Source organism: Balaenoptera borealis (assembly GCF_965194805.1).
Source record: "Balaenoptera borealis genome assembly, chromosome: 2".
Taxonomy (NCBI): Eukaryota; Metazoa; Chordata; class Mammalia; order Artiodactyla; family Balaenopteridae; genus Balaenoptera; species Balaenoptera borealis.
This window is the reverse complement of record NC_138867.1, coordinates 161,567,248-161,582,983: the sequence shown is the minus strand read 5'-3', so window position 1 is coordinate 161,582,983 and position 15,736 is coordinate 161,567,248. Positions and strand designations below refer to the sequence as shown.

Here is a 15,736-nt window from a genome sequence, read left to right as displayed (position 1 = left end):
TGGCGGCGCAGTGGATAAGAATCTGCCTGTCAATGCAGGGGACACGGGTTCAATTCCTGGTCCGGGAAGATCCCACGTGCCGCGGAGCAACTAAGCCCGTGCAACACAACTACTGAGCCTGCGCTCTAGAGCCTGTGTGCCACAACTACTGAGCCCACGCGCCGCAACTACTGAAGCCCACACGCCTAGAGCCTGTGCTCCTCAACAAGAGGAGCCACCACAAGGAGGAGCCCGTGCACCGCAATGAGGAATAGCCCCTGCTCGCCACAGCTAGAGAAAGCCCGTGCACAGCAACGAAGACCCAGCGCAGCCAAAAATAAATAAAGTTAAATCTTTAAAAAAAAAAAAAAAAGCATAGGGAAAAGCTCCTTGACATTAGTCTTATCAAGGATTTTATGGTTATGACACCCAAAGCATCACAACAAAAGCAAAAATCAACAAGTGAAACTACATCAAACTAAAAAGCCTTCTGCACAGCAAAAGAAACAATCAACAAAGACGAAAAGACCACCCACAGAATGGGAGAAATATTTGCAAACAACATATTTGATAAGGGGTTCATATCCAAACTATATAAGCAACTCATGCAATAGCAAAAAACCAAAACAATCCCATTAAAAATGGGCAAAGGATCTGAGTAGACATTTTTTCCAAAGAAGATATTCAAACGGTCAACAGGTATATGAAAAGGTGCTCAACATCACTAATCATCAGAGAAATACAAATTAAAACCGAAATGAGATACCACCTCACACTTGTTAGAATGGCTATTATCAACAAGTTAAGCAATAATAAGTACTGGTGAGGATATAGAGACATGGGAACCCTTGTGCACTGTTCATGGGATTGTAAACTGGTGCAGCCACTATGTAGAACATTATGGAGGTTCCTCAAAAACTTAAAAATAGAACTACCATATGATCCAGCAATCCCACTTCTGGGTATATATCTGAAGGAAATGAAATCAATATCTCAAAGAGATATGTGCATTCCCATGTTCATTGCAGCACTATTTACAACAGCCAAGATATGAAAATAACCCAAGTGTCCACTGATGGATGAATGGAAAAAAATTGTGGTATATATACACAATGGAATATTATTCAGCCATAAAAAGAATGAAATCCTGCCATTTGTGATGACATGGATGAACCTTGAGGGCATTATGATACGTGAAGTAAGTCAGATGGAGAAAGACAAATACTATATGATCTCACTTACATGTGGAATCGAAAAAAATCCAAACTCATATAAACAGAGAATAGGAGCAGGGGCTGGGGAGTGGGAGAAATGGGTGAGGGTGGTCAATGGTACAAACTTCAAGTTATAAGATGAATAAGTTCAGGGACGTAATGTACAGCATGGTGACTATAGTTAACGACAGTATATTGTATATTTAAAAGCTACTAAGAGAATAGATTTTAAAAGTTCTCATCATAAAAAAGGTTTATAACTATGTGAGGTGATGGATGTGTTAAGTAACCTTATCGTGTTAATCATTTTGCACTAAATACCCATATCAAATCATTACATTACACGCCTTCAACTTACACAATCTTTTATGTCAATTACATCTCAATAAAGCTGGGGGGGAAAGAAACAAAGTAAAATATTTATTATTTACATGAAATGTTCCTTTCTACTTAATTAAATATATATATTTTTCAGTTTCCTTACACAGGCCTCTTGAGAATTGCTCCTAACAGAGAGAGAGAACTAACTACAAACCAGCAGATGTCACTCTGTAAGGGATCCTCCTCAACTGTCCTTCTCTGTCAGTTTCAGTTGGTTATTTTTTTTTCCTGCAAATTTCAACTGCCTTTTCTCCATTACCAGTTTCAGTTTCCATTTTCAACATCTGATGAGCCTCCAAGAGCCACTAGGACTAGTATTTTTTTTAAACATCTTTATTGGAGTCTAATTGCTTTACAATGGTGTTCGTTTCTGCTTTATAACAAAGTGAATCAGTTATACAGATACATATGTTCCCATATCTCCTCCCTCTCGCATCACCCTCCCTCCCACCCTCCCTATCCCACCTCTCTTAGGATTAGTATTTTTCACTTTGCCTGTATAAGGATCATAATACAAGATATGCTTCCCTTTTGAATGCTGGCCCCAGTGCGAATATCTGTTTAGTTTAAAAAGCCACATGGAACATTTTTCTACTCTGTGGCTATGTCTTTGCAACAGTGATATACTTCTTATTATCCATTTTTTTTTTCTGATGAAAGGCACAGTTTAGTTCATGGGACAAGCACTGGTTAAAATTTGCTACTCTTTTCAACAACATTGAGCAAATATTGTCTACCAGGTACCAAGCACTATTGTGGAGAGTCAGCAGTAATAAAACAGATAAAAAGTCTTGCCTTCATGGCTCTTACATTCTACACGGACAGAATAAAAAATAATTAAAATATACAATAGGTGGGTGGTGATGTGTGCTCTGGGGAAAAAAAAAGGAAGAGAGTAGGGAACATCTAGGGGGTGCTTGCCATTTTAAAAAAGAGTTTTCAGAAAAGCTTTCATTGTGAAGATGATGACATCTGAGTGAAGCCCTGGAGGAAATGAGGGAGCAAGCCATGTGGGTAACTGGGGTAGGAACTGCTCAGGCAGAGGGAACACCTAGTGCAAAGGTGCACGTAGCCTGTCACAAGCAGTAAGGAGTTTTACTGTAAGCATCTGCCAGGGACAAAAATTCAGGCAAGGCTCTTTTTGTTGCTGCTCTAAAGAATCCACCTACAAGAGAGTTTAATCAGCTGAAGATGAACATCAGTGCAGATCTGTTTAGTGTTCTCTCTCAGCCGTGACCTCATTTCTGATACTGACAGCCTGGACTGCCTCTTAGATTTGGTTGGGGCTTGGATGCATCCCCTGGCAAACCTGGATGAAACTAGAAGAGGGAGGTTTTGGTAGCTCTGTAGGCCCGTTAGTTATCTCATTCTCTCTTCACATGGGGCTACATATTAATCAGAGGTAGCCAATGATTCCAAGTTTTAATGCAACCTAAAGTATAGTCCATTACCATACATGAACCAAGAAGTAAGTGTAATCGTTCTACTTCAGATTAGCTAACGGTGGAATCTTGTTCCACAAACAGCCAAGACACGGGTTACTGAGAACAAAGGTATTTCCCATGCCACCAAATTGCGCTTTCAGTGTTGTCTTCTTCTAGGTAGGTCAACATAGTAAAGAGGTCATTACCAACATTAACACATATAGAATTTCCAGGGATTATGTTACACTTATATTCAACAAATAGAGATAATCTGCACGGGACCTAGCCATCCCATAGCTAGCACAGTCGGGTATGCTCTTCTCGCCCAGCAATCCACACTTCCTTCTAAGGGGGGGGTCCCAATTTACTGAGGGGTATGTTTTCCTAAAGCTTCTTTTCATACCCTTGGAGCCCACTCCCAAACTCACTAAGAATAAAATACTGTTAAGAACTCAACAAATGGACATTGGAAAGCCGATACTGGGTTTAGTTGATTTTAGCCCACCTTTGATTTGTTTGGAGACTGAATTCCTTACACATAAAGATCAGGATTTATTTCATGAGAACAAAGGTTTAAGAGGCAACCAAGATATATTTAGTAAAGAGAAGGTGATTGAACCTCCAAATAGGTCATGGTGACTTATGAGCAACTGAAAATAGTATTTTAAGATCACACTAGTTCTCTGTGTGCATCATTTAGATTTGTTTTGGTTGTCTGATTTAAGTTGGCGTTGGCAGTTTTGAACAAACACAGAAAGACTTTAACACATGGCTAGGTAGGTTGTTTTAGATCCAAATCAGATATTGATCATTAGGACTGTGGCTTGGTATAAATTTAGAATTACTGTAATCTAAAGTGTTGGGGTCGTTACATACTTATATTTAGGAGTGGCCAGAGATAACATTTCTATTATGAAACCATGCTGTAATCAAATCGACAACTTGGCAATTTACCAGCATTTTTAAACACTTCACATATTTTAATCCGTCAATTTTTGTTCTTGATATTCTGAAAAAGTCATCAGAAAGAAGCCATTTATCATTCTTTTTCCCCATGAAGGAAGGCAATTTCCTAATGAATGAGGAAATCTTTCATTTCAGATGGAAAAAAATAACACAATAGGTCAATTATACTAAATTTAAAAGAGTAAAGTTTATACTACATTTATATTTAATATATGTTATTCTGGAAAGCAAATACATGTGAACACAATGGGGATAATAGTAGTATCGTACCTTGTGGATTATAGGAGGATTGAAGGAATTAACACATAAAACATTCTTACAACAGTGGCTGACACATGAAATGCTCAGTAAATGTTAGCTGTTATTCTACTATGTGATAAAGTGAGGAACTGTCACTAGTATTCATGGGTGCAATTCTTGCATTTTACAGAAAAAGTGGTTTCATCCACTTTTTACAGAACCTAGTATGCTTTCTGCTCTGAGGGCACAATGAAGCTGAGAGGGATGGCTCCTCTAAGTGAAACTGACCCCTGCATTTAGTGCCTGAAATCAGAGGAAGCTTGTCAGTGTGGGCAGACACCAAGAGTAGACCAATCTGATCTCCCACTTCTTTTTTCTCTCACGGAAACGAATGGAGGGTATCTGATGTGGACCCTTCAATCAATTGTTCCTGCTTAATGTTTCAAACCTTGGTTTACTGTGGGGTAAACTTCGGTTCCTGACAGTCATCCAAAATCTTAGTTTCTCTTCAGTTCCACTGCAGAATAAAAACTAAATTTACCCCAGTGGATTATTACATCAAGTCTGGTATTATTTCTCCCAAGAGGCCATCTGCTTCTGGGAAAAGACAACAGGGCGTGCCCTCCATTACACCTCCATTTAACTGACGGTGCAATGATGGACAAGTCCTTGTTGACCCCTGCAATTCAGAGTTATTTTCTTGGAACAGAAGATTTGATGATCTCTTTTCACTCCATAGGATAACTGTAAAAGTATCCACCCAGTGTTCAATCCAACCCCCAGACATTGCTTCTGATGGCCTTACATTCTTTTGATTAGTCTACTCAACACAAAAACTCAGATTACTAAAATTAGTGGGGAAGGGATGGATTCTTCTCAAACATCCCACCACCAGAACAGGTGTACTTGCAAAGTCAAGTTTGCCTGACGGATCCTCTGTCTCAAGTGGTACAAACGGCCCTGGAGGGTGGAGCCCTCACAACCTGCTTCCCTGGGCGTGCGCGTCTGTGGGTGTCCGGGTACGCGCAGGACACACACGGACCCACTGTCCCAGGGCAGCCCAATCACGGTCCCCCTCTCACCTCAAAGCCCGTCAACTCTCACGCCCCTCTTTGAACGCACAGCCCCTTTCTCCGCCTTCGCTCCTTCGTATCCCGCCTCCAAAATAGGACGCCTACTTTCGTTGGCAGGTGCTCCTCTCACTCCTACCCGGAAACCAATCACTCGCGTTCTGGTGGAGAGTGACGGAGACAATGGGAATTCTCGTTGCGTCAGCTGCCCGCCCCGAGCGCCGGGAGGCGGTGCAGGGGGCGGGGTACGGGTTGCGGGGTTAGGTGCCTTATGGAGTGAGGAGCGGGCAGAGGAGGCGGTGGCTCGGCTCCGCGTTCAGCCAGGCACCTCGAGGCCTTTTCCCCCTACCAGATCCCCAGAAGCAGGGATCCCGACCCTCCCTGCAGCTGCCGGGCTCTCGTGCGCGTGCAGCCCCGCGCGTCTGCGTGATGCCGGCGGCTGCCCCTTTCCCGTGTCAGCGCGAGGCCCGGGGCGGCGGCGGCGGCGGCTCCGGGCTCCTCGCGGCCCCGGCCGTAACCGCCACACCCAGCCCGGTCGGGTGGTTGGGGCCGTTGGACGTTTGTTTTCGCAGCCTTCCCCTCCCCCCCTCGCTGAGGCGGCGGGGGTGCGCGTTGCGCAGGGGGAGCCGAGAGACTCCTCCCTCTCCACGATCCCCCCGCCCCTCCCCCTTACACACTCGCACGCACTAGCGCGCCGGCTCCCACACGCTCGCGCGCCTCCCGCTCCGCGCCTCGGTGTTGGCCGGCATCGTCCAGGGCCCGCGGAGCCACCATGTGCACTGCCTCCTCCTCTGCCAGTTCCTCTCAGACTCATCCCCCGCCGCAGAGGATGCGGCGCAGCGCCGTGGGTTCCCCGCCCGCCACTCCCGCCGCCGGGAGCGGGAACGGTGCGGGCGGCGGTGGCGGCGGCGGCGGCGGCGGCGGCGGCGTGAACTGCGCCCCGGTTGCGGGAGCCGGCCGGCTGCTGCAGCCCATCCGCGCCACGGTGCCCTACCAGCTCCTGCGGGGCAGCCAACAGTCCCACGCGCCCGCCCGCCGCCGCCGCCTCGCTGGGCAGCCTCCCGGGGCCCGGCGCGGCTCGCGGCCCCAGCCCGCCCGGCCTGACGCCGTCGCCGACCGCGGCCCCGACCGAGCAGGCGCCGCGGGCCAAGGGCCGCCCGAGACGGTCCCCAGAGAGCCACCGGAGGAGCCACTCACCTGAGCGCCGGAGCCCCGGCTCGCCCGTGTGCAGAGGTAGCGAGCCCAACCCTTGCGTCCCCCCGGGCTGCGTCTCCCCGACGGTGCCCTCCGTGGAAACTTCAGCCTCTCCGGGCTTCTCTTTGCTAGTGCATTATGGAAGGTGTGAAAGTGGCTTTGGGAACCTCACCCGTCTGCGGTCGCTGCGGGGCTTGGATGAGCGAACTGCGGAGCAACTTTTATTTGACCCTCCTGCCGCCCCTCAGCTTTTACCTTCCATCACTCGCCTGGATCGAAAGGTTTTTCAGTTTAAGAGCTGATTAACTCACTCATGTGTTTGCTGTTTGTAGTGGGGGAAGGAGGAGCTGGGCGAAACACTTAAAAACAACACGCACACAAACTCTCCGGCAGCAGGTAAGTTGGTGGTTGTAATCTGTACAGCCTCTTTGTGCTTTCCTACAAAGTTCCTATAACGTGTCTGTGCCTACCGGGATAATTTTTTGTTTTCTTTTTTGGGGGTGGGGAGGTGGAGGCACCAGTTATGATGTAAGGATATCCTGTTGGGTGTGTAGAGGGGACAGTTTTGGATGTGCAATTGAAGTGTACAGTGTTTGGTTTGGCTTTTTTTTTTTTTGGGGGGGGGCTCCCTCTTTTCTCTATATAGTCACATGCATCACGGCGGTACTGCACTGGAAACAGTTTATGCCCAACTCAAGACTTTCATGGTAAATTTCTAAGGACCTATTTGTGGAGTGTGCTCCCTTTTCCCCTTCTATTCGTTTTTCTTAGGTGTCAAAGGTAATGGTGAGCTGGTGGATGCTGTCGGCTTCCCTTAATGTTTTGTGTTTTGGTGTGGTTTGGTTTATGTTTAGGGACACGGTGAATGATCTAGTTTAGTCCTGGGGGAGAAGAGGAAGTTTAGCCAAAACAGGGATGTAAAGCTCCTAAGGGAGGGAGGAGGCGCTCATGTTATTAGATGCCACGCTAGGGCTACAGATGCTGCTGCTGCGTTGTGCAGAGAACCGATCACACCGAGGGGGAAACTCTCTGCTTGGAAGGGAATCACTGTGGAGCCTGTGCAATGTTTATGTGGTATGTGTAATTTTTTTAATGGAGTTTTCTTGATGAAGGTCTTAGACTTGGAGAAAGTGACTGTGTTAAGATAGATTGCAGTTTTGGTGTTTTGTTTGAATATTTCTGACCTGTAATTAGCATGTTGCTAAGGCCCTTGTTTTCAGACCACTTGATGGTGAGGCAGGGTAGGATGTAGTGCGGTGGTATGTGTACAGGAGCACCGAGAAATGCATCCTGTAGTCATAATGCACCAGAAGGCATTTGCTCCCCCACTCCTCCCCCAGGTCAAGCCAGCTGCAGAAACTGACATCCTCCAGCAAATCCTGAATGAGTGAATGAAAACAACGTGATCGCCCTAATAATGACCACAACTGAACACACATCTTTGGCTGTATTTTATAGAAAATGCCACCATTTTCTAACAGATTAATGCCATATGCAACTCCTTTGCACATTTTCTAGAACTGTATGAAATGAGAGGTAACAGAATGAAAAGAAGGCAGCAGTTACATAAATTTTTGAGTGATTTAGTTGCAACAATACATAGATTGAGTTTTGGGATTTTCTTTTAGGGACTAATGTAAGAGCCATAAAATAAGCACTGCAGAAAGACTGTGTTCAGAGGGTTTGCGGGCATAGTGAGTAGTTTCAGCAATTGCTGCAACAATATATTGCTTATCTAGTACCTCCTCCCCTTTTGTTGATAAACACATCTTACAACAGATTGTAGTACAACTTGTTTTTCTGCATCCTTCAGAAGTCTTAATTGCTTAGGAATTACAAGGTCCATCATCAAGTAGTTTTAATGAAATTTGTGACCAGGCTTAAACTGGCCTCTTTGTTGTAGTATGTCACATCTGAGTTGAATGCAATTTTAACGCAGTCATGACGAAAACACTTCTCTGAATCTGGTTGTTCAGGAGACAGATTTGCATCAGAGAACTTGTATTGGGACTAGAAGAGGCCTTTCTGCTGTTTTTAACACCAGGTGGTTTTGTCAGTTTCTTACATTGAAATGATTTTGAATGTAGGCTCTTCTGCCCCCGGTTCCCTGATGATATTACCTTTCTGTTACTTCTCCACATCCCACCTTGCTCCTCTCTACCTAAGTTAAAACGATACAACTAATCGATTCTTTTTACTTATCTATTTAAAATTCATGCTATGAACAGTTGAACAATTTTTCAAACAATTATCTACTCAGTTTCTTTTGAATTCTGCAAGGTTCTGACTTCAGTGGATTGTAGCCTCCACAGGTCAAGGCTCCTGCCGCTGCTGCTGCTGCAGACACTGACATCACTATACTGCATGAATGAAAAGCAACAACGTGCTCCATTTCTGGCTCTCCACCTCCTTCCTTTTCTGCACACTCCGTGTGTGTGTGTGTGTGTGTGTGTGTTTAAGATGGTATTACGCTGCATTTGAAACTACATTTAAAACTGTTAAATTAGGTAGGTGGTGGCTCAGGGATATGTGTTTCGTATAGAAGCATATTGCTTACAAAAAGCTTCAAGTGCTATGAGCATTTGGACTAGAGGTGACATAACAGCATTCTGTATTTTTTTTATCTGGACTGGTGGTTATGGAAGAAAATACAGAAGATGTAAACAATTTTCTTTGTAATTGCTTTACCAAGAAGAAGTTATGAGACAGTGTAATTTCTGAACATGTTAGATCATTATTATCTCCCTCTGAAACATTCTTAATATGCACATTTATAGGGTTAAGTCTAGAATAATAAAGAAATGATACTCAGATTATTTCACAAGGCTGAGGAAAAGCTGAATTATGTAAATAGGCACAATTTTAATATGATATTTATAAAATCTAGCAAGAAGACGGTAATTTTCTTTATTTTTGTAGCACAGTTTTAGATAATTTCAATGGGTATCATAATAGAAGATACATAAATCTCGAAACACCTTGCTCTGTATAGAGAACATGGAGTTTTAAAAATTGAAATTATCTTGTTTATGCATATGATCATATTTTTGTTTGCATTTTTAAAATTTTCTTTTCTAGTTTTAAAACTTCAGAGTTTCTTATTTATATTCATTTCTTCTGCCTTTAGCAAAATGTCCCCCTCCCCCTTGTTCAGTTCTGAAGGGTCTTGAAGTGAATGACAAGCTACTGAATGCATCCTCAGGCTCCCTGTGATGTGTTTTTAATAGATGTAAAATCATGAAGTATTATGCAAATAGTTATTGTTTTGTAATGGTAATACATAAGTCTACCTTTGAGATAAATAGAACAACCCAAATGAGAATATAGCAGGATGTTGTGTTAAAATTAATGATCTTTAAGCTAAAATCCTGAGTAACAATGAAAATATAATAAAGTTGCTTCTTTCTGAAAACTTCATAAAGCAAAACCTATGAATTCACAAACAGAACAAATACAATTTTATTGTGCAAGACAGTAAATAGCAATTGCAGGTCCTTTTGTGGATTTTTGTAAGGATTGAGGATGGAGATGAATTATAAATTCTGAAAGATATAAAAACCGTTGCGTTAGAGCACTCGATGTAGAATACCGCTTATTTTTAAGTGTACCAAACCTAATAACAAAAACATGGAAGAGCTTGTAATTTATATAGTTCCTGCTATGGAAAATAGCATGTGTTGATTCCTGATTTAACATGCCTAATATCACTAACTCTAGAGTGAAATTTGATAAGAATTTTTCATGAGTACCTTGAGAGCCTTATTGTTTTATACATTAAGAAGTTATGATTATATTTTAAAAGAAAATACAAAGCCAGCTAGCATATAATGCTGAATGACTGCCTGCAGTGTGTGTGCATGTATGTGTGTGTGTGTGTGTCTGTGTTTTGATCAAATAATTTGCTTTCAGTTTTTTATTTTTCATTAAATTTTCCCTCGAGTCCTTTTTACTGCTATGCTCAGTTTGTGGACTTCCAACATGTTAAATTACTTTTTTTCTCTCTCTTTTTAAAGATACTCAGACATTCTCTTATAAAGTTACTTCTCAGGCCGATATTGTTGAAAATTAAGGTCCTCCTCTTGTCCCCCCCCTTTTAAAAATAGTTTTCCTTGAGTGCTTAGAGTTAACTTGTTTCAAAGCTTTCTTATACTAGACTGAAAACAGTTAAAGCTTTGACTGTTTTTCCTAAAGAGACAGGTTTCAGATACTGATTTTGGGGAAAGGTTTTCAGCCTTTGAGAACTACACTAAGTATCAGCAGCGTTCATTAACTAAATTTTCCCATTAATTATGGTACGTAAAATTTCTCCATCAGTGGGTCAATAGCAAAATAGGTAAGTGAATATATAGAAGTTTTTTATTCTTAAACTGTTTTATGTTCAAAGATTATATTCCTTTCAAATAACTATTATTCTAAGCATATTGAATATTGTATACCTAGGGTGTAGAAAAGCACCTTGGTCAGTTTAACTGTATGTAAAGTCGTGTATATCTATTGAGCTAAAAATTCTTTCATTATTTACAGTACTTTTTACAGAAGGACATTTCATTCACTGCAATGTATGTTGCTTCAAGGGTTTAATGCAAATTAGGATTTATACATTGGGGAAGTGTTGAAGGGTAATGGTATCCTTGTGATTTTTATTTGTGATACTGTGGACTAAATGTGAATAAGAAAACAAAGGAGTAATTGGGCTCCATGGCAATGAATAACAATGGAAATAAACGGCAGTGTTCAACAAATGGCGAGTAGGAGAGGATTTTTCTTAAATCTGAAATTTAAAACATTGCTAAAAGCCTGTTTTATCAAAGCTTCCACATACAGCTAGTAATCTGCCAAGAAGTATATACTAATGACTTTGTTATTCTTTATTTTAGTCTTTTCTCCAGAGTTTAAATCCCCAGACACCACCACGATAGGCTTTTTCACAGCACCTGTCCTGGGTCTGTGCCTGGCACTGTTGTCTTTTGTCTTCAATATATAATTTTGTTCTCTCATTAAATGTCAAAGAAACCAAATCACTGATGCTGTTTCTGTCCTATATTCTATTTATTTTAACAAGAGGTGGAGCTTCTCTGATGCTGGTCTCTAACTGGGTTTGCCAACAGTCAGTGGAGGAAAGAGAGAACACTGCTCACCTATTGATGTGAAAAACCTGAGTGAGAAGCTGATGGAAGAGCCAGGAGCCAATCTCTTTCCCTTTCTGCCTCTCATCTGAACCCTAGAACTGACCATGACTCCATGGATCATCCAGTTGATTCTAGAAGGATAATACTTGTGCTTGTTCTGCAAAACAAATTATGATGGATTTATAGAAATTCTAAGGAAAACAGGATTATACTTAATTATGAACAAATTGTGGAAAAATACTTTCCTAGTATTCCATTTTTGTAGGAACAAACATGGCAGATCCCTTTAAGCAGTGTTGTTTACCTCAGGTGAATGTTATTGTGGCAGCTTGCAGGACGAGGCAAGTTCATGAATACCTGAATAACCTCCCCAATATTACGTTGTATGTCTAATTGTTGTAGGTACAAAGGAAGAAAACATCTGAGTGCTTTGCTATATATAAGGCAATATATACTTTCATTCATCAAGAAAGTGGATTTCAAATCCTATCTTCCGATTCCAGATACCGCGTTCATTCCACAGGATTATCCTATTTCTCCTAATTAAAAAGAGACTGATATTGGTCATCAGCTGTGATTTCTGAGCTCTAAGAATTACTGAAGAATAGGTTTTCTATTGGTTCCACAGCACTATTACACTGTGCTGGGGTATGCTTTGACATTTTCAGAATGTCTAAAACTGTGTCAGAGAGAGAGAGGGAGAGAGACAGAGAGGAGGGTATGAGCAACAGTGTGTGTGAGAGAAATCCTGGTTCCTGAGGGGTCAAGGATATGGACTTGGTTGTATGTGGCCCTGTGTACTTCTAGAATCTGTGCTGTTCTTGAATCGTATTATAGTGAGGAGTATGTTTCTCCATGATTATTAAAAGTTAGTTATACATGGTGGTAAACTGGTAAATGCTTCAGGAATGACTAAGCAGAGATTCTGGTCTCAAGTGATTGTCCTGGCAACTGGTACTAGGTTAATTTAGCCCCACCAAGAGCTAATAGTTATCACTGCAATTTGTGGGTTTGAACTCTGTATATTTGTAACTTAATGCAATGCAACTATGGTGCACCTTAATAATGGCTCACCAAAAATAAGGATGAGTTAAAGAAACTAGTGAGATCCATTATTGTGTGGGAAGGTTGACGTCCAAAATTGTCTTCCGAGTTATTAGAATTCAGAAATCCATCAAACTTTTGGATGTTGCATAACAAGAAGGCAAAAACTGCTAAACCTTGCTGCCTAGTGTCTAAAGATAAAATACCTATCAACTACTGACAGTAATATCCCCTTATTTAGCCAGTATGGCCACAGGGTGAACTTCCGTTAGTAGTCCCTATAGCTAATTTTAACTTTTATATTACTAAAAGATCAGTGATTTAGGTAAACATTTTCTAACATTATTATACAGTTGTTTTCTTGAGCAGAACAAACAAGATATGAGTGAACTCTTTGTGGCTTAATTACCTTTGTTAATACCGATGATATACCTAATAAAATGATTGCTGTTGATACTCTTGAATATAGGATTGAATGAGCACTGACTGACCACTAGAGTTGCCCTATAACTGATTCTCTACATTTGCTTTGGGGATTGTCTTATTTCTGGTAAAGGTGGAATGAAGCAGTGAGTGGCTACATTTATTCCTTAATGGAATAACCTGGCTTTTTTCTCTAGAATTAATTATCAAGTTAAAGACCGAAGAAATGATTTTCCAAATGGTTCCATAAAAGAGGCTTAGAACAGAAAGATATACTGAAAAATATTAGATTTGGAGTCAAGAGACTTGGGTTCTATTTCCACTTCTAACATTTGACTTATAGTAAGTTCTTAACTCTTTGCATCTTATTTTCTCTATCTTTAAAATGATATAGGTGGGCTTTTTAAGAGTTTGGTTGGGTAGGGGAAAGATTCCGCTGTGGAAAGGAAAAGTAAGTTTATTAAAGGAAAAGTAAGTTTATTATTTACTGAGGTATAACTGACAAATAAAAGTTCTGTATATTTTAAGGTATACAGTGTGATGATTCGGTACACATTTACAATGTGAGATGATTACCACAATCAAGATAATTAACATATCCATCACCTCACATAGATGCCTTTTTTTTTTTTTGATGTGTGATGAGAACACTTAAGATGTATTCTTAGCAAATACCAAGTATACAATACAGTATTATCGACTGTAGTCACCATCTGTACATTAGATTCCCAGAACTTACTCCTAACTGAAAGTTTGTACCCTTTGACCTCCCCACTTTTCCCACTTGCCAGTCCCTGGCAACCGTCATTCTACTCTCTGCTTCTATGAATTAGACATTTTTAGATTATGCACATAAGTGAGATCATATTTGTTTTTGTTTTTCCCTGTGTATTTGTTTTTCTGTCTGGCTTATTTCACTCAGCAAAATGTTCTCCAGGTTCATCTATGTTGTTATGAATGGCAGGATTTCCTTCTTTAAAAGACTGTATAATATTCCATTTTATATGTATATCACATTTTCTTTATCCATTCCTCCGTGAGTGGACACATAGGTTCTCCACATCTTAGCTATCGTGGATAATGCTGCAAAGAACATGGGAGGGCAGATATCTTTTCAAGATACTGATTTTACTTCCTGTGGGTATATACTCAGAAGTGAGATTGCTGGATCATATGATAGGTCTATTTTTAAGTTTTTGAGGAACCTCCATACTGTTTTCCATTCCCACCAATGTTATACAAGGGTTCTCTTTTCTCCACATCCTCACCAACACTTCTTATTTTCTTGTCTTTTTGACAATAGCCATTCTAACAAGTGTGAGGTGGTATCTCATTGTGGTTTTAACCTTCATTTCCCTGGTGATTAGTGATGTTGAGCACTTTTTCGTGTACCCCCATTAGCCATTTACATGTCATCTTTGGAAAATGTCTATTCAGATCCTTTGCCTATTTCTTAATAAGGTTATTTGTGTTTTTTGCTATTGAGTTATATGAATTCCATATATATTTTGGACATAGCAAATGTATATATCCAAAAAACCATACGCTTATCAGATGTATGGTTTGCAGATATTTTCTCCCATTCCATAACTTGCCTTTTTATTTTGTTGATTGTTTCCTTTACTGTGCAGAAGCTTTTTAGTTGCTTGTTTATTTTTGCTTTTGTTGCTTGTGTTTTTGGTATCATATCCAAAATATCATTGACAAGACTGATGTCAAGGAGCTTTTTCCCTATGTTTTCTTCTAGGAGTTTTATAGTTCCAGGTCTTAAATTTAAGTCTTTAATCCATTTCAAGTTAACTTTGTGCATGATGTAAGATAAGGGTCCAGTTTCATTCTTTTGCATGTGGATATCCAGTTTTCCCAGCACCATGTATAGAAGAGACTGTCCTTTTCCCATTGTATATTCTTGGCACCCTTGTCAAAGATTAGTTGACCATATATGCGTGGATTTATTTCTGGGTCCTCTGTTCCATTGGTCTATGTGTCTGTTTCTATTGCCAGTACCATATTGTTTCTATAGCATTGTGTAGACTAGATGATTCTTAGTAAAATTAGTTATTTACTGAGCTTTTATGTCAGCAAGTAGTCTTCACCGGAACTCAATATAGAACACTTTTATAATTTCTCTTTCTCTCTTGAGAACTTAAGTAATCTGCCCAAGATCAGGCGGCATGCACAGAAGGCCCAAAGGGCCGTGTAACTCTCTACGTCCCGACCTCAGGTCAGGTGAAAGTTGCTTTTGGAACCCAATTAATTATGGGGCAGGAAAGCATGCACAATGGGTTATCCCATTGCTTATACAGTTAGTCACAGAAAGGCCAAAAATCGCTTTGGTGGGGTGTGAAGAGAAAGCTAAATGGAACTCAACTCTAGGGTCCATAGAACTTAAAATAGCTGCAGGTGTTCCCAGTGATTCAGGCCTCAGATATGTATATAAATATGTCATAGCACTTCAAAACCTTATTATGTCATTAGTAAGCCTTCCCCTTGGTCCTGAAAGTACTTACCACTTTGTTAAGACAGAGTTTAGATTTAATTTTTAAAATTGCCTTTCACATGAAATCTTAAAATTTGGGTAGAATGAGTCTTTTGCATTTTCCTATTTGATAACGTAAGCTTTACATTTACAATAAAGCATCATAAGGCTCCATTCAACCATAACATTGTGA

The 15,736-nt window shown here is 40.9% G+C and overlaps 1 protein-coding gene and 1 long non-coding RNA gene across 10 annotated transcripts in view; one reads left to right on the top strand and one right to left on the bottom strand.

Moving 5' to 3' along the window:
• LOC309623784 overlaps positions 1 to 15,736 on the bottom strand; it is an 86,766-nt gene continuing 71,030 nt past the window's right edge. Inside the window, exon 2 of the long non-coding RNA XR_014241640.1 lies at positions 1 to 2,203. This is a non-coding gene — a long non-coding RNA (uncharacterized lncRNA). The remainder of the gene's footprint in view (positions 2,204 to 15,736) is intronic.
• The window catches only part of LOC309623769 (uncharacterized protein), a 42,575-nt gene continuing 32,287 nt past the window's right edge, over positions 5,449 to 15,736 (top strand). For 3 of the 9 annotated variants that reach the window (XR_014241608.1, XR_014241609.1, XR_014241611.1), the window contains exons 1-2: positions 5,449 to 6,507; positions 6,801 to 6,864. Coding sequence is in view for 2 of the 9 variants with exons in the window: in XM_082380958.1 (XP_082237084.1) it covers positions 6,047 to 6,475 (429 nt within the window). In the remaining 7 variants the exon portion in view is untranslated. The other 6 variants (XR_014241610.1, XR_014241612.1, XM_082380958.1 and 3 more) reach the window with 4 other exon arrangements.